The sequence below is a fragment of the Perca flavescens genome, chromosome 16, assembly GCF_004354835.1.
Source record: "Perca flavescens isolate YP-PL-M2 chromosome 16, PFLA_1.0, whole genome shotgun sequence".
Classification (NCBI taxonomy): Eukaryota; Metazoa; Chordata; class Actinopteri; order Perciformes; family Percidae; genus Perca; species Perca flavescens.
Window position 1 is genome coordinate 23,270,636 of NC_041346.1, and position 19,583 is coordinate 23,290,218.

General features: G+C 40.6%; 1 protein-coding gene across 5 annotated transcripts in view; it reads right to left on the bottom strand.

Moving 5' to 3' along the window:
* The window catches only part of garnl3 (GTPase activating Rap/RanGAP domain like 3), a 71,491-nt gene extending 57,160 nt beyond the window's left edge, over positions 1–14,331 (bottom strand). For 4 of the 5 annotated variants that reach the window (XM_028601067.1, XM_028601064.1, XM_028601062.1 and 1 more), the window contains exon 1: positions 13,827–14,331. In XM_028601067.1, the coding sequence (XP_028456868.1) occupies positions 13,827–13,924 (98 nt within the window). In that variant the 5' untranslated portion in view covers positions 13,925–14,331. The remainder of the gene's footprint in view (positions 1–13,826) is intronic. The other variant, XM_028601063.1, reaches the window with a different exon arrangement.
* Between the last annotated feature and the right edge of the window lie 5,252 nt (positions 14,332–19,583).

Sequence of the window (19,583 nt, forward strand, 5' to 3'; positions counted from 1 at the left end):
CTCTCTCTGAATGTGACTTTCTTTAAAAATAACTTGTTGTGGCCGGGTTAGATCAGTTGGTAGAGCAGGCGCACATATATAGAGGTGTATGCCTCAACGCAGAAGGTCCAGGGTTCGAGTCCGACCTGGACAATTTCCTGCATGTCTAGCTGTCCTTTCCATTAAAGGCTGAAATGCCCAAAACAAATCTTCAAAAAAAAAAAAAAAACTCTTGTTGAAATGCAGCTGGAATCCACAACAACCTAAAGAAAAAGACTTAATTTTTTAAAAGACACCACTGAAAATAAAACCTTTGTCTTCTCACGTCAGGATCGAGTTACAAACAATTAACCTGTGATACCTGAACACCCCTGCCTCTAATTACACACACACACACACACACACACACACACACACACACACACACACACACACACACACACACACACACACACACACACACACACACACACACACACACACACACACACACACACACACAGCCTTTGCATAAAGGCGTCTGGTTTTTTAACGGTCGCCTGTTGCCTGTGAAGCCAAACTGTAACAAGGGAAGTCAGAAGGGGAAGACTCAGTGTTCAAAGACCAGTTTGTTAATGTGGCCTAGGAGCTACAGTATCCTAAATGCATAAGAAAGCTGCCGTGAGAGAATGTGGCAGCGGCCCGCTCCAGGTGACAAATATAATCCACTGATTCCTCACAATGGAAAAGAAGACACAAGAGGTGTTTGTGTTTGAGTCTTTCCCGATGTCTCCCTTCATCTCCACTGATCGAAGACAAAGTGACTGTTAAATTATCTCACGAATATGGCTACATAAAACAATTTATTTCATTATTGACGAATTTGGTGATTATTTTCTCAATTAATCGCCCTTAAAATGTCAGCAAATAGTTGCCACCACCATAAACCAGGGCCCAAGGTCTTTAAATAGCTTTTCTTTTCATTCAACCAGCACATTAAAACCCAAAGATATTTGCTATCAGAGCAGTCTTATTAAAAAGAAAAAAGAGAAATTGACATTTGAGAAAAGGGACCAGTAAATATTTGGCAAAAAAAAACAACTGGAAAACAATGGAATACTAATCTGTAAATCAACTTGTCGTTAAAGGTGACATATTACGCTTTTCCATGTTTTCTGTCTACAATGTTATAATGTTGGATTTTCATGTTAAACGTGGCCCAAACTTCAAATAATGAGGTAAACGTATTTTAGACAAATCCCTGTGAGCTAAATAGTTCAGATTTCAAACTGTCCGGTTTCAACTGTTTTTTCTACTCTCGGCTAAGTGTTATGCAACTCTAAGCCGGCCTTCTATGATTGGTCATCTGCTCCAAGTAGGCAGGACTTTTTTTTAAGCCACTGCAGTGTTAACATTGTAGCATGTAACCACCATTGACATATATATATATAATGGACCAACAGATCCCGTTGCTCTGGACGGAGACCAGTGAAGGCTATTAGAAGCACTTTTCCGGTGATCACTTGCTTTACTGCGCAGCCTCCAACTGACAGAGACAACGTAAATGCCCCTTCAATTGTGATATTCAAAGCCAGGCTCAAAACTCATCTTTTTACATTGGCCTTCTCGGCATCTTAATTGTCTTATCCTGCTATGTTTGTAATTAAGTGTTTGTCTTTTGATGTACTTTTTAGCCTAAATCACTGATTTGTACGTGTTTTATTTTATTTTTCTTATTTTATTACCCTGTGGCTAATGCGCTATGTACAGCACTTTGGTCAGCGCGAGCGGTTTTAAAATGTGCTATAGAAATAAACTTTACTTACTTACTTACTAAATGTGACGTGAGCAACCTGTCTGAAAGTTGTAAGTCTTCCGGTAGCTGTGCCAAGAGAAATCTCAATCATTCACAATCTTACAGAGATGGAGAGCGTAGGTATATGTAAGGAGATAACATGGGCACAGGCTAATTATTGCTAACTAAAATGCTAGTTAACATCAGTAATTAAACCTAAACAGCTCATGTAAGTCCAAACTGCCTGCTAGCTTCTCCTGTACTATACGGTAATTCCTCTACTATGCGACAGTAAATCGCTTGGTTATTACACAATCGTTAGCCTATTTTTACAAAAACGTCTGCTACGGAGCCATAACGTGAGGTACAAGGTAATGGAGCCTTTTATACATTGTTGTGTTTCTTTAGAAATGAACAATGGACAAATAGTGTCTTTAAACGCTTCAGATGTAAAGTTATTCGCTGTCAAAGTGACGTCAAAATGAATGGGAGTCAATGGAATGCTAACGGCGGATGATCACTCGTTAGCATCAAAATGGCGCCATAGGAGCTACGCATTCCAGATGCTCGCTTACCCCCTTGGTAACCACCAGTGTTGTTAAATTCTCCCCAATTCCAGGTCACATTACTCCTGAAACATTTTCTGTTTTAATTTGGTTTAAAAGCCGCTATTTGCGGTTTTTGACTGTAGAAAGTTCCGTTATATTCCATTAGTCTCTGCTAACTATAGTAGCTACATGGCTATCGGCAGTAAACAATGTCATCTGGGCTGCCAATGTTAAATTCACCCCAATTCTGGGTCGCGTTACTGCTGAAACATGTCCGATTGGTTAGTGTTTGGTTCCGAAGCCTTTATCTGCGATTTTTGACGGTGGAAAATGCTGCTTTGTTCCATTACAATCTAACGTTAGCATACTGCTAACTATTAGTCTAAGTAGCTACATGCTAACGCGCATAATAGCTGTAATCTTGGACAATGCTAGTCATTTCTTTCTTTCTTTCTTTCTTTCTTTCTTTCTTTCCAATCCCAGCAGACTGGGCTTTTCGGGAGGAGGGATTAAAGAGACAGGCGCTCCTACAGAGCATCTCATACAGGTGCAGCAGCCATGGGCAGTGTGAGAAATGGTTTTTTATACATTAAAGCATGTAAACATGTTCTAGTACAAACACAAAATGCAAGTATAATCCTGAAAATTCTATATAATAGCTGCCCTTTAAGAAACCGATCAGTCGATTGAATCATTTTGTCATAAATTTGTGTAACAATGTCAGCAAATAGTAAATCTTAATATCTCACAGGACAAGATAAGACTGAGGCTTGGAAATTGGCATACTGTAACAAGAGTAGGAACAATTAACATAGACTGAGGGGGATGCAAAACTCAATAATCCCACAGAGAGAGAGGGAGTTTTTGACCACTACTAGCGCTATGGAGTAATGTTTTTAAGAGTTTTATTTATATTACGCGCAGCTATTCCACTTTCCAAAGAATTAGTGGCGGTAATGTCCCAAGATACTGTAGCAATGTGCCAGCACAGGCAAGTAAGAAGAAGACTGCTAGCAAGCACAAGCAAACATGGAGGTAGGTCTCAAATTCTTCCAAAAATCTGCTTTGCAAATGTTTGAGGAAGCATGTGACAATTCTTTTGGGCTTTAAGGACACACACATTTTGGTGAGAAACAGTGAATTTAAACATACCTTAGTTTGTTTTAATCTGTAAACCACTTAGTCTGCCAGAATCCAAGGTGTTTAAAATTTTTATTACAAAAAGCAGAAACTCTTCCCTTTAGAGATGCTGGAACCACTCTTTGATTATCTTTGTTTCAGCAGTATTCATGACAAAATGATCCAACCATTATTCTTCCAGCTGGATGGCGCCTTTTATTTAAATGAGCATTCCATTTGCACATAGATTAACTCAACTCAAACTACAGTATGTGTCAAATTTTGCATTATGTCATGAAAGCAATGGGGTGCTGTTAAAGCAAACCTAAAGGGTTCACACACCCTCAAATGCAAGCTTCCTTGCTGAATAACCAGCAAGCCTTGTCTTTTGGATCTATTGAGGGCTTCAGCATTAGGTAGGAGGTAAAACTATAACTATAACCCTCAATCTTCAACTCTTGTACATGCAAGTGTGTGGGACCCAGCAGTGATAGACTATCCCAGGATTTGCATTCCCCAGACAAATTGAACTTCAAAAATCAGGTTATAAATGCAGGTGTAAGCATTATAGTGTGTTGGTTTAATCCATGTGTCCATGCCAGGACGGGTTGGAGTGCACAAGTGCACTAAATGCAAGTGTGTATGCATATGCACTCGCACGCTAGCCTCAGCAGTTGAAGCCTGTGAAGCTGCATGACGCGGATCAGGAGCTCTTGACTCAATAGTGTGCTAATCCCTCAGAGCTATGCTGCCTTCTCTCTGGACAGCTGCCATTCCGGCCCTTTAGTCCCACCAAGTAAGCCATGTCTGACCACGGCACCTTTCCCACGCGTAGGATAAATAAAGCCTCTATTACTTTGTGTGTGAGAGAGCGTACAATGTGATTAGATGTGATGCTACAGACACTGCACCCCATTGGATCCAACTGGAGTCATAGATGTATGAAAATGAGTTTAAAAAAAACACACTGCAATGCAAAGTGTATAACACACTACTAAAAGCAGCAGGTGTTTTTTTTATGTTACACACATGCAGATACAACATGCAAATCAATAGACCGGCCACCTGTCATTGATGAAGCTTAGATCCCTGGATAATATTTAATAATATAATCTGGAGGAGGAAGCAGTAAATGGCTTCATTTGAATGTCACATGGTACAACCTGCACCACAATGGAAAAAAAGAAGCAGATAAATGGTGAGTTCAAGAAGACATTTAGCTTAGACAGTGACGTTTTTGCCAGTGGTAGAAAGTATATTTACTCAAGTAATGTATTTAAGTACTACTGGGAAAAACAGCAGGCTGGGATTGCCTCCACATGGCTCTCACAGACCTTTCCCCAATATGTGAAATATCTATGTTTTTTCATGGCCACATGCACTAAAATTGCACACGTGTCCGGACTGGCTATCAAAACAAAGAACAGAGAAGCTCGCATTACAACACACACAGAGGGAGTGTGACTTCATTCTCTGATCAGGATGCCATTACTTCACTATATATATATATATATATATATATTCACAAAGCAAATATTTGTTTGCTGCTCTATTCATTTTTATGAATGTTGAGTACAGTCCCTTCAAGTAAAGGACCCATGTACTTCTTCAACTTCTGCAACTGACGTATGAGTTCAAACCTCTAGATGTACATTTCAATGAGCAGTCAGTATAGTGCTTCTTTGACGGTTTAAGATATTCTCTAATGGCAGTCATTTACACACATAAGTACATCCTCACACACATGCATACACAAACGTGCAGATGATTTGGATTCAGACCATGGCCTCTTTGTTTCTAGCGTGCATCCTAAATGCCAGCAGGTCACCATGTGGCCTCAGTGAAATGTCACAGTGTCAGGCTGCAGCAATTGATGATGGCACTCTCATTAAATGTGATCAGGTGAATTAACCTTTTGTCTGTAACGATCCGACCGGCTCTGGACACCACCCTGCCCTTCGCCTTTTGGCTACATGTTGTGCGTGTGTGTGTGTGTATGTGTGCTTTTGTAAAGTTTGTTTTGACACTGACAATGCACTTTAGTCCTGAATAAATAAGGGGTGCATTAGTACTTGTGGGCAATAACAACAACTTCCGTTCCAGAACACAAAGAAACACAGTGGGTTTGTTGTCTATGTCTGGATAAAACCCTCAGCTGGAGCTACTTAAGTCCACCTGCTCTCCACATAAATGGCCCTGCTTCTTAATGCACTTACTCCTCCTAGTGGAAAAGTATGAATGACCACTGTTCTGTACCAGGCATGGCATTTTTATACTGTTTCAACTGCTTAGAAACAACTCACACTTTGAATTGCTTTATTTCCTCAAAGCTGTGCTCATATTAAATGACAAAGATCCAAAGTGTGAATGCTTTTTCTTGAATTACATTTTTACAACCACTGACCCTCCACCATAATGGTAACATCACTGCTTTTAACAGGTAGGGTCTGCCCTCTTGTGGTTATACCTTTTATTAGACTTAAATGAGAAAATAATGGATTGTAAATGGTGAGTTAATTCAAACAATATATATTAGTTATTATTTAATCATGTATAGGTGATATTAACCATCTACTGCACGAATTTACATTATATGTTACACCCTATTGTGTGGAAGATTGGGATATTCTGATCATCCATCAATTGAATTTAAACATGTATTATCACCCCCGTCTGGATATTTTTTGTTGCCTCAGGGCAACAATGTTCAATAAGGGAATAACAACTTTAAAAAAAGTATGTGTGATGATGATGTATGTAGAACAACATTTGACATATACTTTAGAAATGGTGTACTGGAAACATACATATGGACACTTAAGTAATTTAGTAATTTTTAAACATAATATGTTTGGAATCTCAGTCTTTTATTTTTGGTTGCCTTTGCAAAAGAAAAACAATGCATGTCATTGTATTCCTTACTTCCACCCTACAATTCACAAAATGCTTTTTAAATACTATCATAAATGGCAAATGACAAATATAACATTCTTGGCTTGAGATAGATTTCATTTTTAACAGCTCATGTAGGTGTGGTTTCTGTGGCTCTAGATTGGTGAAACCTATATAACTACCTCTAAAACCTGATTGTTGGATCTGTTGTAAGGGTCCTAAAGACTTGGTGGTGCTTTGTGGAACCAAAGTGCAATAGAGGGATTAGTGAAGCCTGTCACTCACTACTGGAAGATGTATTTACTTGTGCATGTGCTCACATTTCCTGTAAATGTGCACCTGTGTCTTCTACATCACATTGTTTTTTGAGTTTTACAAAAACAAGCTGATGGAAAAGTAAATGCAGACTTATTTCAGAATGGCTCAGAAGAAATAGAAACATGTAATATCATCTATATACTAGTGTGAATGTAAGAGGCCTACCGTTGGGGAAACTCCCTGTGAGCTGTTTTTTAAAGAATGTCCACACTTCGACAACTTAATTTGAGCCACATATTTACAACATTTGCTGAAAATAGACCCTTCTTCGATTTTTCTACATATACTTTCAATCTGCACTTCCATCTCTTTCATTCTTTCTGTTGCTTGCTCTCTAACCAAGAGGAGGTTTTGGCTGGCCTCCCTGAAAAACCGCAGGGTAAAAATGTACAACAGTAACCCTTCACAGGCTCCATTTCCTCCTGTGTCTCTCCTGGATCGCTCTTTAAGGGTTATGAAGGGGGCAGTGAGCTGGTGTGGAGCAGCCCACAGTGTACACACAGACTGTGCCCATACTGTGCAGACTTCCTTTGATCTTACATACTTCAACAAACACACTCACTTTAATTTTGCATCATCCTTGACAGTGACCCGTGGAAAAAAGGACGTTTATACAACTCCCCAGAATATGAGTCTTGTATACATCTCAACCGATGTAGCCTAAAACTCGCTCTACGCTGGGCTTATTCCAGCCAACTATAATGGGAAATGTTTTTCCAGCCTCCAAGCTTTGTGTGTTTTAACAGTGCATTTTAATGTGTAGGTATGTGTCTTAAAGCCCTAAATGGGAGCAGATGTTTCAGTCGAAGAATAGAAGTTTACATAGGGCTATAATCAAGAGAGGGATTTTTCTTTCCTTTTTTTTTGTTGCATTTTTTTCTTCCAGTAATTTGAATCTATTTTTCTGTCTAAATGAGCCTGGTGCGCTGCATTGTGCGCATGGCTGAACTGTGCTGGGTTATGCTGAGCTATGCAGCCACATATGGGAGTGATTACAGTCCAGTGTTTATCAGACCTCACTGAGGGACTGACTGTACGGCTGAGAAGAGCAGAACCAGCCTTGCACACTATTTCAATTTCCCAGCTACAACCTTCTATGGAAATCAGACAATTGATATAATATTGCACCAACACCGTGTATGCAATCGTAACTCCTGGGAGCAACCTCTTTTTTTTTTTTTTTTTTTTTTTTTTAGAGCTGAAACGATTATACATCAAAGTCTGTTTACAGGTCTTTGGGAGTACTGCTGCATATGTCAAAACAGTTGTGTAACATCTTTTGTGGCTCCAGACGGAGCTGCGGGAAGTCTGATAAGCTGCCTGAGTGAGAAAGTGATGTCACCTGGGTCAGCGTGGGTTGGGCTGAAGTATGAAATGAAAATGAACAAAAATTTGGGGTTGAAGAGTTCGAAAGAAGAGAGTTAACCCAACCTTTGTAGCCCGCTCCTCATCTCTGCTTGAGGCTAGCAGATTGGGGCTACATTAGCCACTACTAGCATATCCCACCCGGATCTCAAATTAATCTGTCAGCGATCCAGCTGCATTGAGGGTAATGTAGTGGCCATCTTTTGGCAAGCAAAAAGAACAATATATAACTGGTTCTGCTGCATCAATCTAGATCCCTTTTATAAAAAAAAATGTCCATCATGGGTCTGACAATGTTTAGAAGTAAAACTCTAAATCAGTGGAGTGCTCTTTTTGTAATTTGTTTACAAAAAATGAGTGATTCCAGTTTCTCGAATGTGAATATTTCCTGTTTTTCTTGCTCTTCTATGATTGTAGAGTAAATATATGTGGGTTTTAAACTGTTATCTGGACAAAACAATACATTTGAAGACGTGACTTTTGGGTGGACAGGTGGAAGAAAAACGACAGCATCAGTTGTATTAGCAATCCTCCTAGTCTATATCCTTGATGTTCCACTTCCGGGATTGCTCCGTTGCCGACCGAAATTCTACCGGATTTCACTCATTTAGGCCGGATGTCCGTTGCCTTGGACTTCCTTTGTGTTGTGTATGAGGACTATGGTTAACCTTTTCTCAGATCTCTGCAGGGTAAATCCAGACAGCTAGTTAGACTATCTGTCTACTCTAAGTTTTCTGTTGCACGACTAATCATCATCGACTGTCATTTCAACCTAAACCAGGATGTTTCCCTAAACTTGACCAAATAGTCTTAAAACTTGAAATGGTTTTGGAAGGCACCGACAAATGAGGTTGACCTGCTGATTGGGGCGTCGGATCAGAAAATGCTTCTGTGTCGGTAACAACAACGTATTTCGTCATTTAATGTGGAGGACTTGTTGACCAAACGATTAATCAAGAAAATAATTGTTTGATTAATATATTGAAAATAAAATTTTAGATGTCAAATTAAAAACACACTGGTTCTTCATTCTTTCGTGTCTAATGCAAACACACATCCAAACTACGAGGGTACAAATATGTGTCTGTGATATGCATCTAACGTGTGTGAGAGCTAAATAAGTTCACAGTATGCAAAGCAGAGAAGTGCCTTAAGTCAGCAAAAATGTCAGGAAGTCCATCAATTCAACTTCCCACTGTGTGCTTTTGACAGACTGTAACACAGAGGGAGACCCCAGCAGCCCAGCCTAACACAACCACCTTCCCTATGTCTGTTAGAGAGCCCATGAATACGGTCCTGTCTGTGTACAATGTATTTTTAGATCTAAAAACATAGAAAACACATCTGACATTCACAACATGTTCTTCATTCACATTCTGCTTTAAAGCCTACTGTAAAAGCTTCACCAGTAAACCACAAAAAGGACAAACCCTAATACCCATTTCCTTCTCTTTTTTTCTCTCTTTAAAAAAAAGGCACAAATGCTCCCTCACCCATCCCTTTACAAAGCACCTGAACGCAGCACTACATCTGGCTCCAGTCACAAAACATTTTGGGATTGGCAGTGGGAGAGGTTAATGTAGACACTGATAGCATTTCAAAGCAAATGCACTTAAATAACTTCTGAAGGGAGAAGTTTAGGGAGAGAGGAGGATAAGTGAGCGAAATAGTCCGTCAGAGTTTTGGAGGCAGCAACCCACCGGGGATCTACAGTATATTTGCGCCGTTAACGCGGCCGCAGTTGCAGGGTGAAGTTATCCCTGCTTTATGAGAAGCTTTTTGTTCACGGTGGCATGCATTGATGTCAAAAGCAAGGAGGGACTGGACTGATTAATGAGCAGCAGACATTTCCAAGCCAACTAATCCAGGCTGTCAAACCTTATCTCTCCTTCCTACACCGTGAACAAGCAACTTATAAAGTATTTGTGAAGTCTACGTTACAAAATTAAACCAGAGTAACATGTTCTATTCACACATTGCCCTGTGTTAGCCCAATTATAAATGGGCTTCTCTGCTCCCTGCCTGCGCATGCCTTTCCTTAAATGAACTACAAAAGGTCCTGTTATGTATTGACAAGTGAGCCTAAAGACAAACGCACTGAGGTTAGTTTCCACCGAATCAGAATTTGCTGATGTTTCCATTGAACTCATTAGAAAGCCTAGTGCTGGCTTTTTCTGATCTTTGATACTGGCATAATTTGAAATCAATCAATCATTCTTCCTCCTGTGGTCAGTGTTTGTATGTCTGCTGGTTCGCAGTATGTGTCATTGCCCATTCAAACTATCCCTTTGTCTCTCTGGCACTTTCTCTTAGAGTTATGTTTGTTCTGCCAGTTCGTGGTCAGAGCCGAGGCAGTGATTTCCTGGCTCCTTTAAGTGTAGTTCACCGTGTAGCCTAATCTCATTCACACACAATTAGCTGGGGTTGACTGGAAGAGATTTGAAGCAGACCAGAGCCAAGAGTTCAGTGGCAGGCGGAGTTGATATGCTAGGCTACAATTGTTGTGAAAATTAATGGAAAAGGCACTAAATAGGTTAGGATGTGTTTTTCCTGGAAGACATCCAGGCACTCCTGTCAAGTTCAAGACTCAAGGGGCAACAAACCTGCCTTAGGTTTTGCGTTTTTAATGTACAAGAAGCTCACATTTCTTACTTCCACTTGTTTTGATGGACAGTTTTTTTTAAATGGTCAAAAATCGATGCAGCAGAACCAAAATATTGTCATTTTGTTATTCTACACATTACACTAAACACAATGCAACTTGACCACCGACAGTTAAGTTGTGTGTGTACTAATGCTAGTAGCGGCTAATGTAGCCATAAGCTGCTGGCCTCAACCAGAGATGAGGAGCAGAGGTCCCGTAAGCTCATTTATTTTTAACTCCTTCATTTTCAAACTTGTAGTCTTCTATTATATTTTGCAGAGCTCCCTCAGGGGCCAAAAAAGGACTTACACAACTGTTTTCATGTATGCAGCAGTACTCGCAAAAATCTGTAAACAGACTTTGATGTGGAAAATCAGTGGATTTCCCCTTTAAGTCCTGACAAATGTGGACATGGACATGGACACACACACACACACACACACACACACACACACACACACACACACACACACACACACACACAAGATACCCAGATACACATTCAATCACCTACAACTACAGTATTAACCACCTGCAAACAGCATAGCAGGGGGAAATGACAGAACAATTGGTTCCAGTACACCATTCAGCTTTTCTGAATTCACCTGCAACGCTGCAGCAACCTGCTGTCAGTGAGAAGATCTGCCAACTGGCAGTCCGCTGGCTTTGTTAGATAAGGCTTAGTCACTACGAAGCAGTGTCCAAAACACAGTCTGAAATAATCATGTGATGTGATGCATTTATCCCAAAGCAGATTAACGTGTGGAGATTAGCACAGGCCATGAGAATTTAACACTATTAATTTCTCGTTAAGATTTAACATAATCTTTTATTTGGATTCATGACATACTCTCAAGAGGTCTTTCACACCAGTAGTGGAAAGTAACAAAGAACATTTACTCAAATTACAATTACGTGTAGGACTCTAATGAAGATGTAACCTTACATCGAAACGTTAGTCACTGTTATCGTTAGTCACCTTAAGAAATAAAACCATCAAGTAATGGTAAATAGTCTCTATTTTTACCTGAATACAATTATGTGATGCTTGTACTTTCCTTCTTTGACCTCTGACCTTGGTGGCTGAACTTTTCTTATTTCCATTAATTATCTCACGCCCCCTCAGATTTATCTTGTGACTGTACTCTGTTGTATTGTTTACTGTAGGCTGGAGGAAAAAAAGAGGGCAGATCAATGTCTAGATAAAAGTACCTCATGACATACTTCCACAGGCAATCACATGGAAACACTTCAGCCATCGTGTGTGTGTCTGTGTGTGTGTATGTGTGTGTGTGTGTGTGTGTGTGTGTGTGTGTGTGTGTGTGTGTGTGTGTGTGTGTGTGTGTGTGTGTGTGTGTGTGTGTGTGTGTGTGATCCATGTGAAAGCATGTTTCTAACATACTGTGTGTGCTTTCTAAAGGTGTTGGGTCTGTTAGCTCATGCATCTCTGCAGTACAAAGAATTATACACAGACTTCTCAGCAGCAGCTTTTTACTTGAGTGTCTTTCATATTCCCTCAGTATAGCGGAGAATCCATTTCCCCATGCAGTAGCACTTGAGGCTCGGCTCTGATTGATTGTCTGTTAAACTGCTAGTGTCTGAGAGACAGTCTGCCAGGAAGCCTTACACTGCGACTCTGGGCCCATGGAAACACAGACAAAGAACAAACTCCTTCAATACACAGGATAAATCAAGCTAATTAGAAGAGATGTGTAATTTGAAAGTAAGTGCTTGGCACAAAGCTGGCCAGATCTCAACCCTGCATGCACCCTGAATACATGCATCCATTTGGAAAGTGGGACCTGGCAGCCTGGAGAGACATCTCCAACAGCAACAAGTCTCACTATTGCCTACTGAGACAAAGTTATCAGCTATAAGGGCAATGAAGCAAGTTTCATTAGTAAATTTGCACTTCTTGTACACCTCCGCAGATTGACTGAAATAGCAGGAAATGAGAGTGGAGGTGGAAGTACGGGGGGTGATGTAATCAGAACAATATTCTACAGACAATGTAATCTAGATAATGACAACTACAGCTACAGCGATAAGTCGATGGGAAAAAAACAATTTTGATAATCAAGTCATTTTGATTCATTTTGGTTTCAATGTTCTGCTTTTACATGACAGTAAATAGAATAGAATGCAAATAATCAAGTTCAGGTATCAGAATTGGAATCGGGAAGGAAAAATGGTATAGGGAAGCAAAAAATGGTATCGGGCCATTTCTACCCAGTACCAATGGGTTATTTGGAAGTATTGTGGACAGTGAGCGCTTAAGAGGAAGGAACTGGTGAGACATCAGCAAAACTGAAAGCTTTTAAATAATACCAGCTGTTTACTGGTCCACACCATGATACACAAACTGACAAATGACTTAGAGAAGGGAGTGAGCAGGGCAGGTTTAAATATCCAAACAGCTCGGGGACACACAACCGGTGTCATCCTGTTGGAGTTGCCAGAAGGCCACATATCTCAGACACCTCCAGGAGATTTGTCAAAAATTAGTGGTACCACGCTGAGAAGTCACATCAGTTGCACATTATGTGGTCACCGAGACCCCTTGCCTTCATGTGTTAGTCACCTCAGGAAGTGTGAACTCACAGGTGTACAGCTGTGCCTCATAAGACTACAGCAGGTGATTTGATCTCCCAAATAATCTCCTGTAGGTGGAATTAAAAACTGCATATTTTCAGCCCTCTATGGTGCATGATTGAACAGCATTGAGGCACTGCCGGACTGCCCAATCGAAACCAGATTTTGGCTATAAAATGACGATTGACTGCGCGCCACTAAGCAGCTTTGTCAACATTGCAGAGTCAGGTGCAGACGAAATGCATCCGTGCGTAACGGTTCCCACCACAGTCCGATAGGAAAGGTGAGCGCACGAGATCAACAAAAGACATTGGGATGTGTTTTTTGCCAGAGAGGTGAACATCAGAGGCGGTTTTACGGTATGACTACACTCTCCTTAGATGCATTATAGGTTTTGAGGGCTCCTAATCTCTGCGCGCACACACAGCAGACCCTGGCTAAACCCCCAATTCACAAGGTGAAAGACACATTGTGTGGCCTCATATGTAAAGTGCCACTTCTATGTAGGAGATCACAGTTTCTGTGGGGTAGTCGCCCTCTTGTCCCACACAAAAATCGTCCCCCTAAAAAAAAAAGAAAAAAAAGGAGGACCTACCTGGTAATCTCGAAGCTGCAACCTTTCCGAAGGAGCAAGGCTCTCTTTCGCATGATGCCTTTGTCTCTGCCGAGGTACACATTTTTATCTGAATTCATGGGTGCTGGGCGAGCAGCGGAGCAGGTAGACTCGGAGAAACAGCAGTGCTTTTTTTCCAAGCGGGAAAAAAAGTAAAAAATAAAAATGCGAGACTGCGAGAGGCGGAAGGGGAAAAAAAGAGAAACGGGCTGGCCGAAAAAGAAGAGAGAAAAAATACTTTGACGCTCGGTCCACCTCAGCGGAGCAAGGAAAGTGATCTTGCAGACTTTCCCCCCTCAGGCTAGACAAAAGACTGTGTTGTTGGAGCTTTTATAGGTGCAGTGCATGGTGTCGGGGTTGGTGGTATCTCCATGCGGGCAGGCTGTAGAGGGGCTGCTGCTGTTGTCAACCTGAGCGCACTGTGCTGAGCTGTCTCCGCGGCTCCAGAGATCCTCAACAGCGCTCCTTCAGCTTTAGCCTGGCACTGAGTGGCTGCTCGGCAATGACTTCATGAGAGAGAGAGAGAGAGAGAGAGAGAGAGAGAGAGAGAGAGAGAGAGAGAGAGAGAGAGACTGTATTCAAGCCTACAGTGGCCTGTAAGACAGTGCAGTTATTTAGCCTATGTTAATAAAGAGAACAATATCCATCACATAAGATTTAGTATACATAGTACCTATAGCCTCTATAGTGGTCTTTGGGTCTGTGTTTATCCCTTTAATGGTCCAAAACTAACATGAGCCTCTACCAAACGAGATTTCCACTAAATGCCAGAAAACTTAGGCACACTGTAGGTTCTTCTCAATTGAAATGAAATGAATTTTGTACTTTGAAATGCTGAAACTGTGGTACCAATTTCATGTGTTTAATTAAGACTGTTGAATCTCATATTAGCTTCAGATAAAGTCTGTAATACAGTTTTGCACAGAAAGAGGACTTGGGATTTTGTCACCCATCAATCACATTGAAAGTAAGCAACATTAGGAAGGCCAGCATGAACGATTACAGCAAGCAAAACCAATGTTGATGATAGGCACCTGACTGTTATTTTAAGTTAAGTTCTGAAACTATCATTTAAGTGATTTAATTTAAAAACAACACGGAAAAGGGTGAAAGTACAATTCATATTTTAAACATGATATCACAACTCAGTGTGCTCCACCTAACAGTACAGCAAGGCTGAAACAAGCTTTACTCTGCTAAAACAAGTGCACCCTATCAATCAATCAATCAATCAATCAATCAATCTATCTATCTATTTACGAATCTATTCATATTTGCAAAGTTGTAATCAGTTAAAGGGTTAAATTTCTTGACCATGCTCTTCAAAAAATAGATTAGTGTTAAATATAAAACATTTGTAACCAAGTGATTAAATATTGGACTTACATTCATCAGGTGAAAGGAATTATGACTCCAAATGAATTACTTCGACTGGTTAAGGTTAAGGTTAGGGGATTGGTCACGGGATAGGACCTGTACATGTAAGCATGGACGCCTGGCCAATAGTAGTGTGTGAATGCTATTGAAGGGCGGGTCTTGGCGTGGCCATAGTGGGGGAAAAAATATCGCTGGTGCACGTAGGAAGGCTAGCTCTACTAAACTGAGAATTTTACTAAAAAAAAGATAAAATAGGACGTGTGGCAAAGCTCATGGTTTTCATATTCCAGTTGTGTGTCATGCCTCTTTTATACGTCACGGGTCCCGAAAAGACTTCCGCAAAGGATACAACTGTGCATCCTCACTTATACAGTAGCTCCACTGGCAAGCATCCTCTCTACTCTTTCCTTGAGATGCCTTTTAGGAATTGAGACCTCCTTCAAGATGATGCGCTTAGATTGATTTCTGGGTCACAGGAAGGAGGAGGAAGGAGAGAGGAGACGAGGAGGCACAAAAAAGATAAATAAAAAGAGCCCCATATCAGCTTACTGTGATAATATGTATGTTAATGTTGTTGGATATGCTGACCCAAAGTGGACAAAAAGATTTATTATTGGGGATTTAGGGATTACAACACAAGACACTTTGTGTGTTGAATTAAGCAAGGGTGGGTTTTATTGCTTATGAATTCCACATTTCATCTGGAAGATTGTGTCTTCTTTCAAAAACTAGTGTCCCTTTAAATCTTATTTTTACTGGGTAAAAAGGTCAGAATTCATATGAAAATAGTTTGGCAATACAACAGGGGCGGCCTCTTCCACGGAAAGGAAAGATATATAACGGCAGATCATCTCTGTAGTTTCTACTTTGATCAGTAAACACTCATGTGGTTGTTGTCCGTAGGTTGTTAGTTGTACGTTTCACCCTTCCCATCCAATGTTAAGCTGATTACTCCCATATATGTGTGTACACACACACACACACACACACACACACACACAGTCTCATATGTCAGCCCACTGTTTAAATGAGAAATTCTCTCAAAATGACTCACACAGCTGCATTCAAAGAAAGACCCGGCCATGTTTGTGTGATTGGAAGACTTCAGTTTTGTTGCTCAAACCTTCTGACTCACTGCGATTCAACAGCTTACCACATCTCCCGGTGGTTAGACTCGCCTTTAAATAGCTGCCCTCTCACTAACACCACTTACCAATCTCATGCTATAGCAGCTATGTTTACAGCAGGATGAAGTGTAACCAACTTATTACTTGTTGAGGTTTTACTTGCGGCATTATTATTGCAGAGACTTTCAGAGGGAGCCTGCCTGCCTTTAACAAGTATAATTATTTGTCTTGCTACTTACATGAAAAAAAAGACATCTTTTCCAAATGAATATGTTTCAGGTTTGATAAAATGCATTCACAGGTGGAGTTTGAGGCAGTGAGGTTATGCAATGTAACTCGTTTCTGAAAGGCCTTGTGAGTCTGCGACCTTCGGCAGGACTTAATGAAAATTAGTCTAAACATATTCTGGGCTTTTGACAACACTCTGTCGCTGTGGACTGTGGTGGAAAAAAGAGGACTACATAGGCAAATATCAAAGCTGCTTTTAGGCAGAAGCTTTGATGTGTGCATGGATTTATTTACTGGGGTATAGTCCTACAAACCAATAGAAGATGGAATCAACCACATTTTTGGCCACTATAGAGGCAGTGGAAATAAAGCTGTAAAAACAGCATTGACTAATTATGACCTTATAAAGCTGATAAGTTGGCAAACAGTTGCTTATTTACACATCCAGCAGACACGGAGCAACATTTGGAGTTGTGTTTCTGGAGACCTTGTCTTGCATTTGGCCAGGCTACAGGACACCGCTTAAAAATTCTGGGATAAGAGAAAAGAAAACTCTGGCTTGTTTGTATTTCTTTATACGGAGATAGCGGAAGGGGAGGGACAAAGTCTGACATGATGTCAGGCTTTATCCCAGCAATGTACATCCAATTACGCAGACTACTGAAGACCTGGCCAATGTACAGTAAGTCAGATATTGACTCTTCCTTTTAGCTTTACTTTTGGTTTCCACCAATTCCTGAGGGAAATATCTGGCTCTTTAGCTACTAAATGTTCACCAGCTAGTTGCTAACTGTGTCAGTCTGCTGTTTGGTGCTGAGCAGGTAGCTTACAGTAGAGTTTTTTTTTCACTCTAGTGATAGTCAACCAAATTGGAAAATCCAAACAATTAGTTGAAAGACGCTAGAATGCTCTGTACAGCTGCTCGCAGCTTCGCAATCCCTTTCACATTATTTGATCCATTGTTAACACAAAAATAAAAGAAAAATTAGTGGAGTATTATTGTGTTTGAGTTTAAAATATTATCAAATGCAGCATGGAATGCTTTTTGGAATGGGTCAACAGATGTGTGGTTTGTGAGAAAAGAGTTTATAAAATGGTTTTATGTGTTAATAATTATTGCTGTCATGAGTTCCATGTTTGTCCAAATCTCCGTGAGCTTGATCAACACAGTAATGACCAGCTGTCATTAACATGCATGTGTCATGGGGAGCATGGCGCATGAGCTAAGACAGCCTCCTGCTCTGATTTTGGCTCAGTCTCCATAACCAGACTGGTCAACGACCGCATTTTAAGGTCATTTCATCCCCACAGAAGCAGAGTGTAATTCTGTTCAATTAGTCAGAAGGTTGCAGTTTGGTGGACGAAAGGCAAGAGATAACAGCCAGCCAAGAAATAGTTACAAATTGTTATTTCAAACATTTGTAATGTGTTCATTAGTGAGCTCTAGAGGTGTTTTTTTAATTTATCTTTAGATAAACTCATGCCAGTTGTATTCAGTCTTTATTTTAAGCTAAACTAAAAACCTCCTGGCTGTAGCTTCATATTTACAATACATACATAAAACTGTTATCAATCTTGTCATCTAACTCTCAGCAAGAAACCCATTCCTGCAGGCTCAAAATCTCTAGAGGGCCCACATCATAAAGCAAAAAGAGAGAAATTCATTATGTAAATAATTGTTCTCAAAAACATCCCAGCCAGTCTGTTGCTGCAGGATGCTATGTAGTGCTGAATGATGGTTTGTACACCCCATCTTGTCTGAACCAATTTGGCTGAACAAAGGGCTTCTGTTTCACTGCCAGCATGCCATGAAGTTAGTTTGCGCAGTCAAAAGAAATAATTGCATATAACCATCCACTCTAACCTGAAGTGGATGGAGATAGTGTTAGTGATAGGGAGAGAAAAGTACAACCTGGCAACATGAATATGGAGCCGCCTCGGTATTTCTTCACCTCCTGTCTCAGCTGCCTGTAAATTGACTGATTCATCTGTGTCTTGCTGACCTGAGCAATAAATAAAGAGCAAGGAGGAGAGCGGGGCCACACGATGTTGCCAAACCACAGCTGAGGTGAGTCTACAAATGACACTGGGTCCCGTGCCAGCAGACCACAGCAACCCAAATCCAAAACACATTGTGGTGACATTTAGCAAAAATGAAGCCAACATTGGCACATCCCTCTGGGTCGTAGGGTTTTTTTGTGGGGGTGGAGGAGGGTGTTTGTGTCAGCAGCTTGTCATCCCTTGAGGAGTCTCAATGGGCAGCAGTGTACAGAGATGAGAAGCAAGTGCCAAATGGCACTGCAGAAACCACACTTTCTACAAGAATACATAAAGATAAGCTGTTATTTTACTCTGAGTCATACTAAAATGGTTTCAAAGCTTTCTGAAACCTGAAGCGAAGGAAGTGATCGTGGAATAAATCGGTGGTTAATAAAACCGTTTTGACTTGTGACCCCTTAAATTAAAGCAATTAAAGCGACCCCTCAACCCAGATTACACAGCCATTGTGTGGCACAGTGATTATTCCTTTTATAGATTGATTCATTAGAAGGGATTTAAAAGGGTTGAACTGTCTAGTCGCACAAGAAAAGATCTTTTCACAAGAAAAGAAATCTGACAAAGGTTGGAAAAACTAAACATAATTTTGTGCAAGAGAATTTCTATCCCTTTTTTTTATCCCTTTAATCATTTTGGGATATCTTTGGGAAGGTGTTGTGTGTGTTCTTTTAAACTTAACTCAAAAAAATATCAATAACAAGGATATTTTTAACATACATTCATACAGTCCCTAAAAATGTTCAAAATTAAAAGAAACTGTATCATGCTGCAGTCCCCTGCAATATGATGATCCTAATCTTTATTGAAATTCATTCAGAGGAGGCTCAAAGCCAAAGATCAATGGTTTGTGTGTGTGTGTGTGTGTGTGTGTGTGTGTGGAGGGTTGGTGGGGGTTGTGTGTGTGTCCTGGTCTGTACCTAGCTTTGTGTGAACAGGTGCAGGGGTTTCG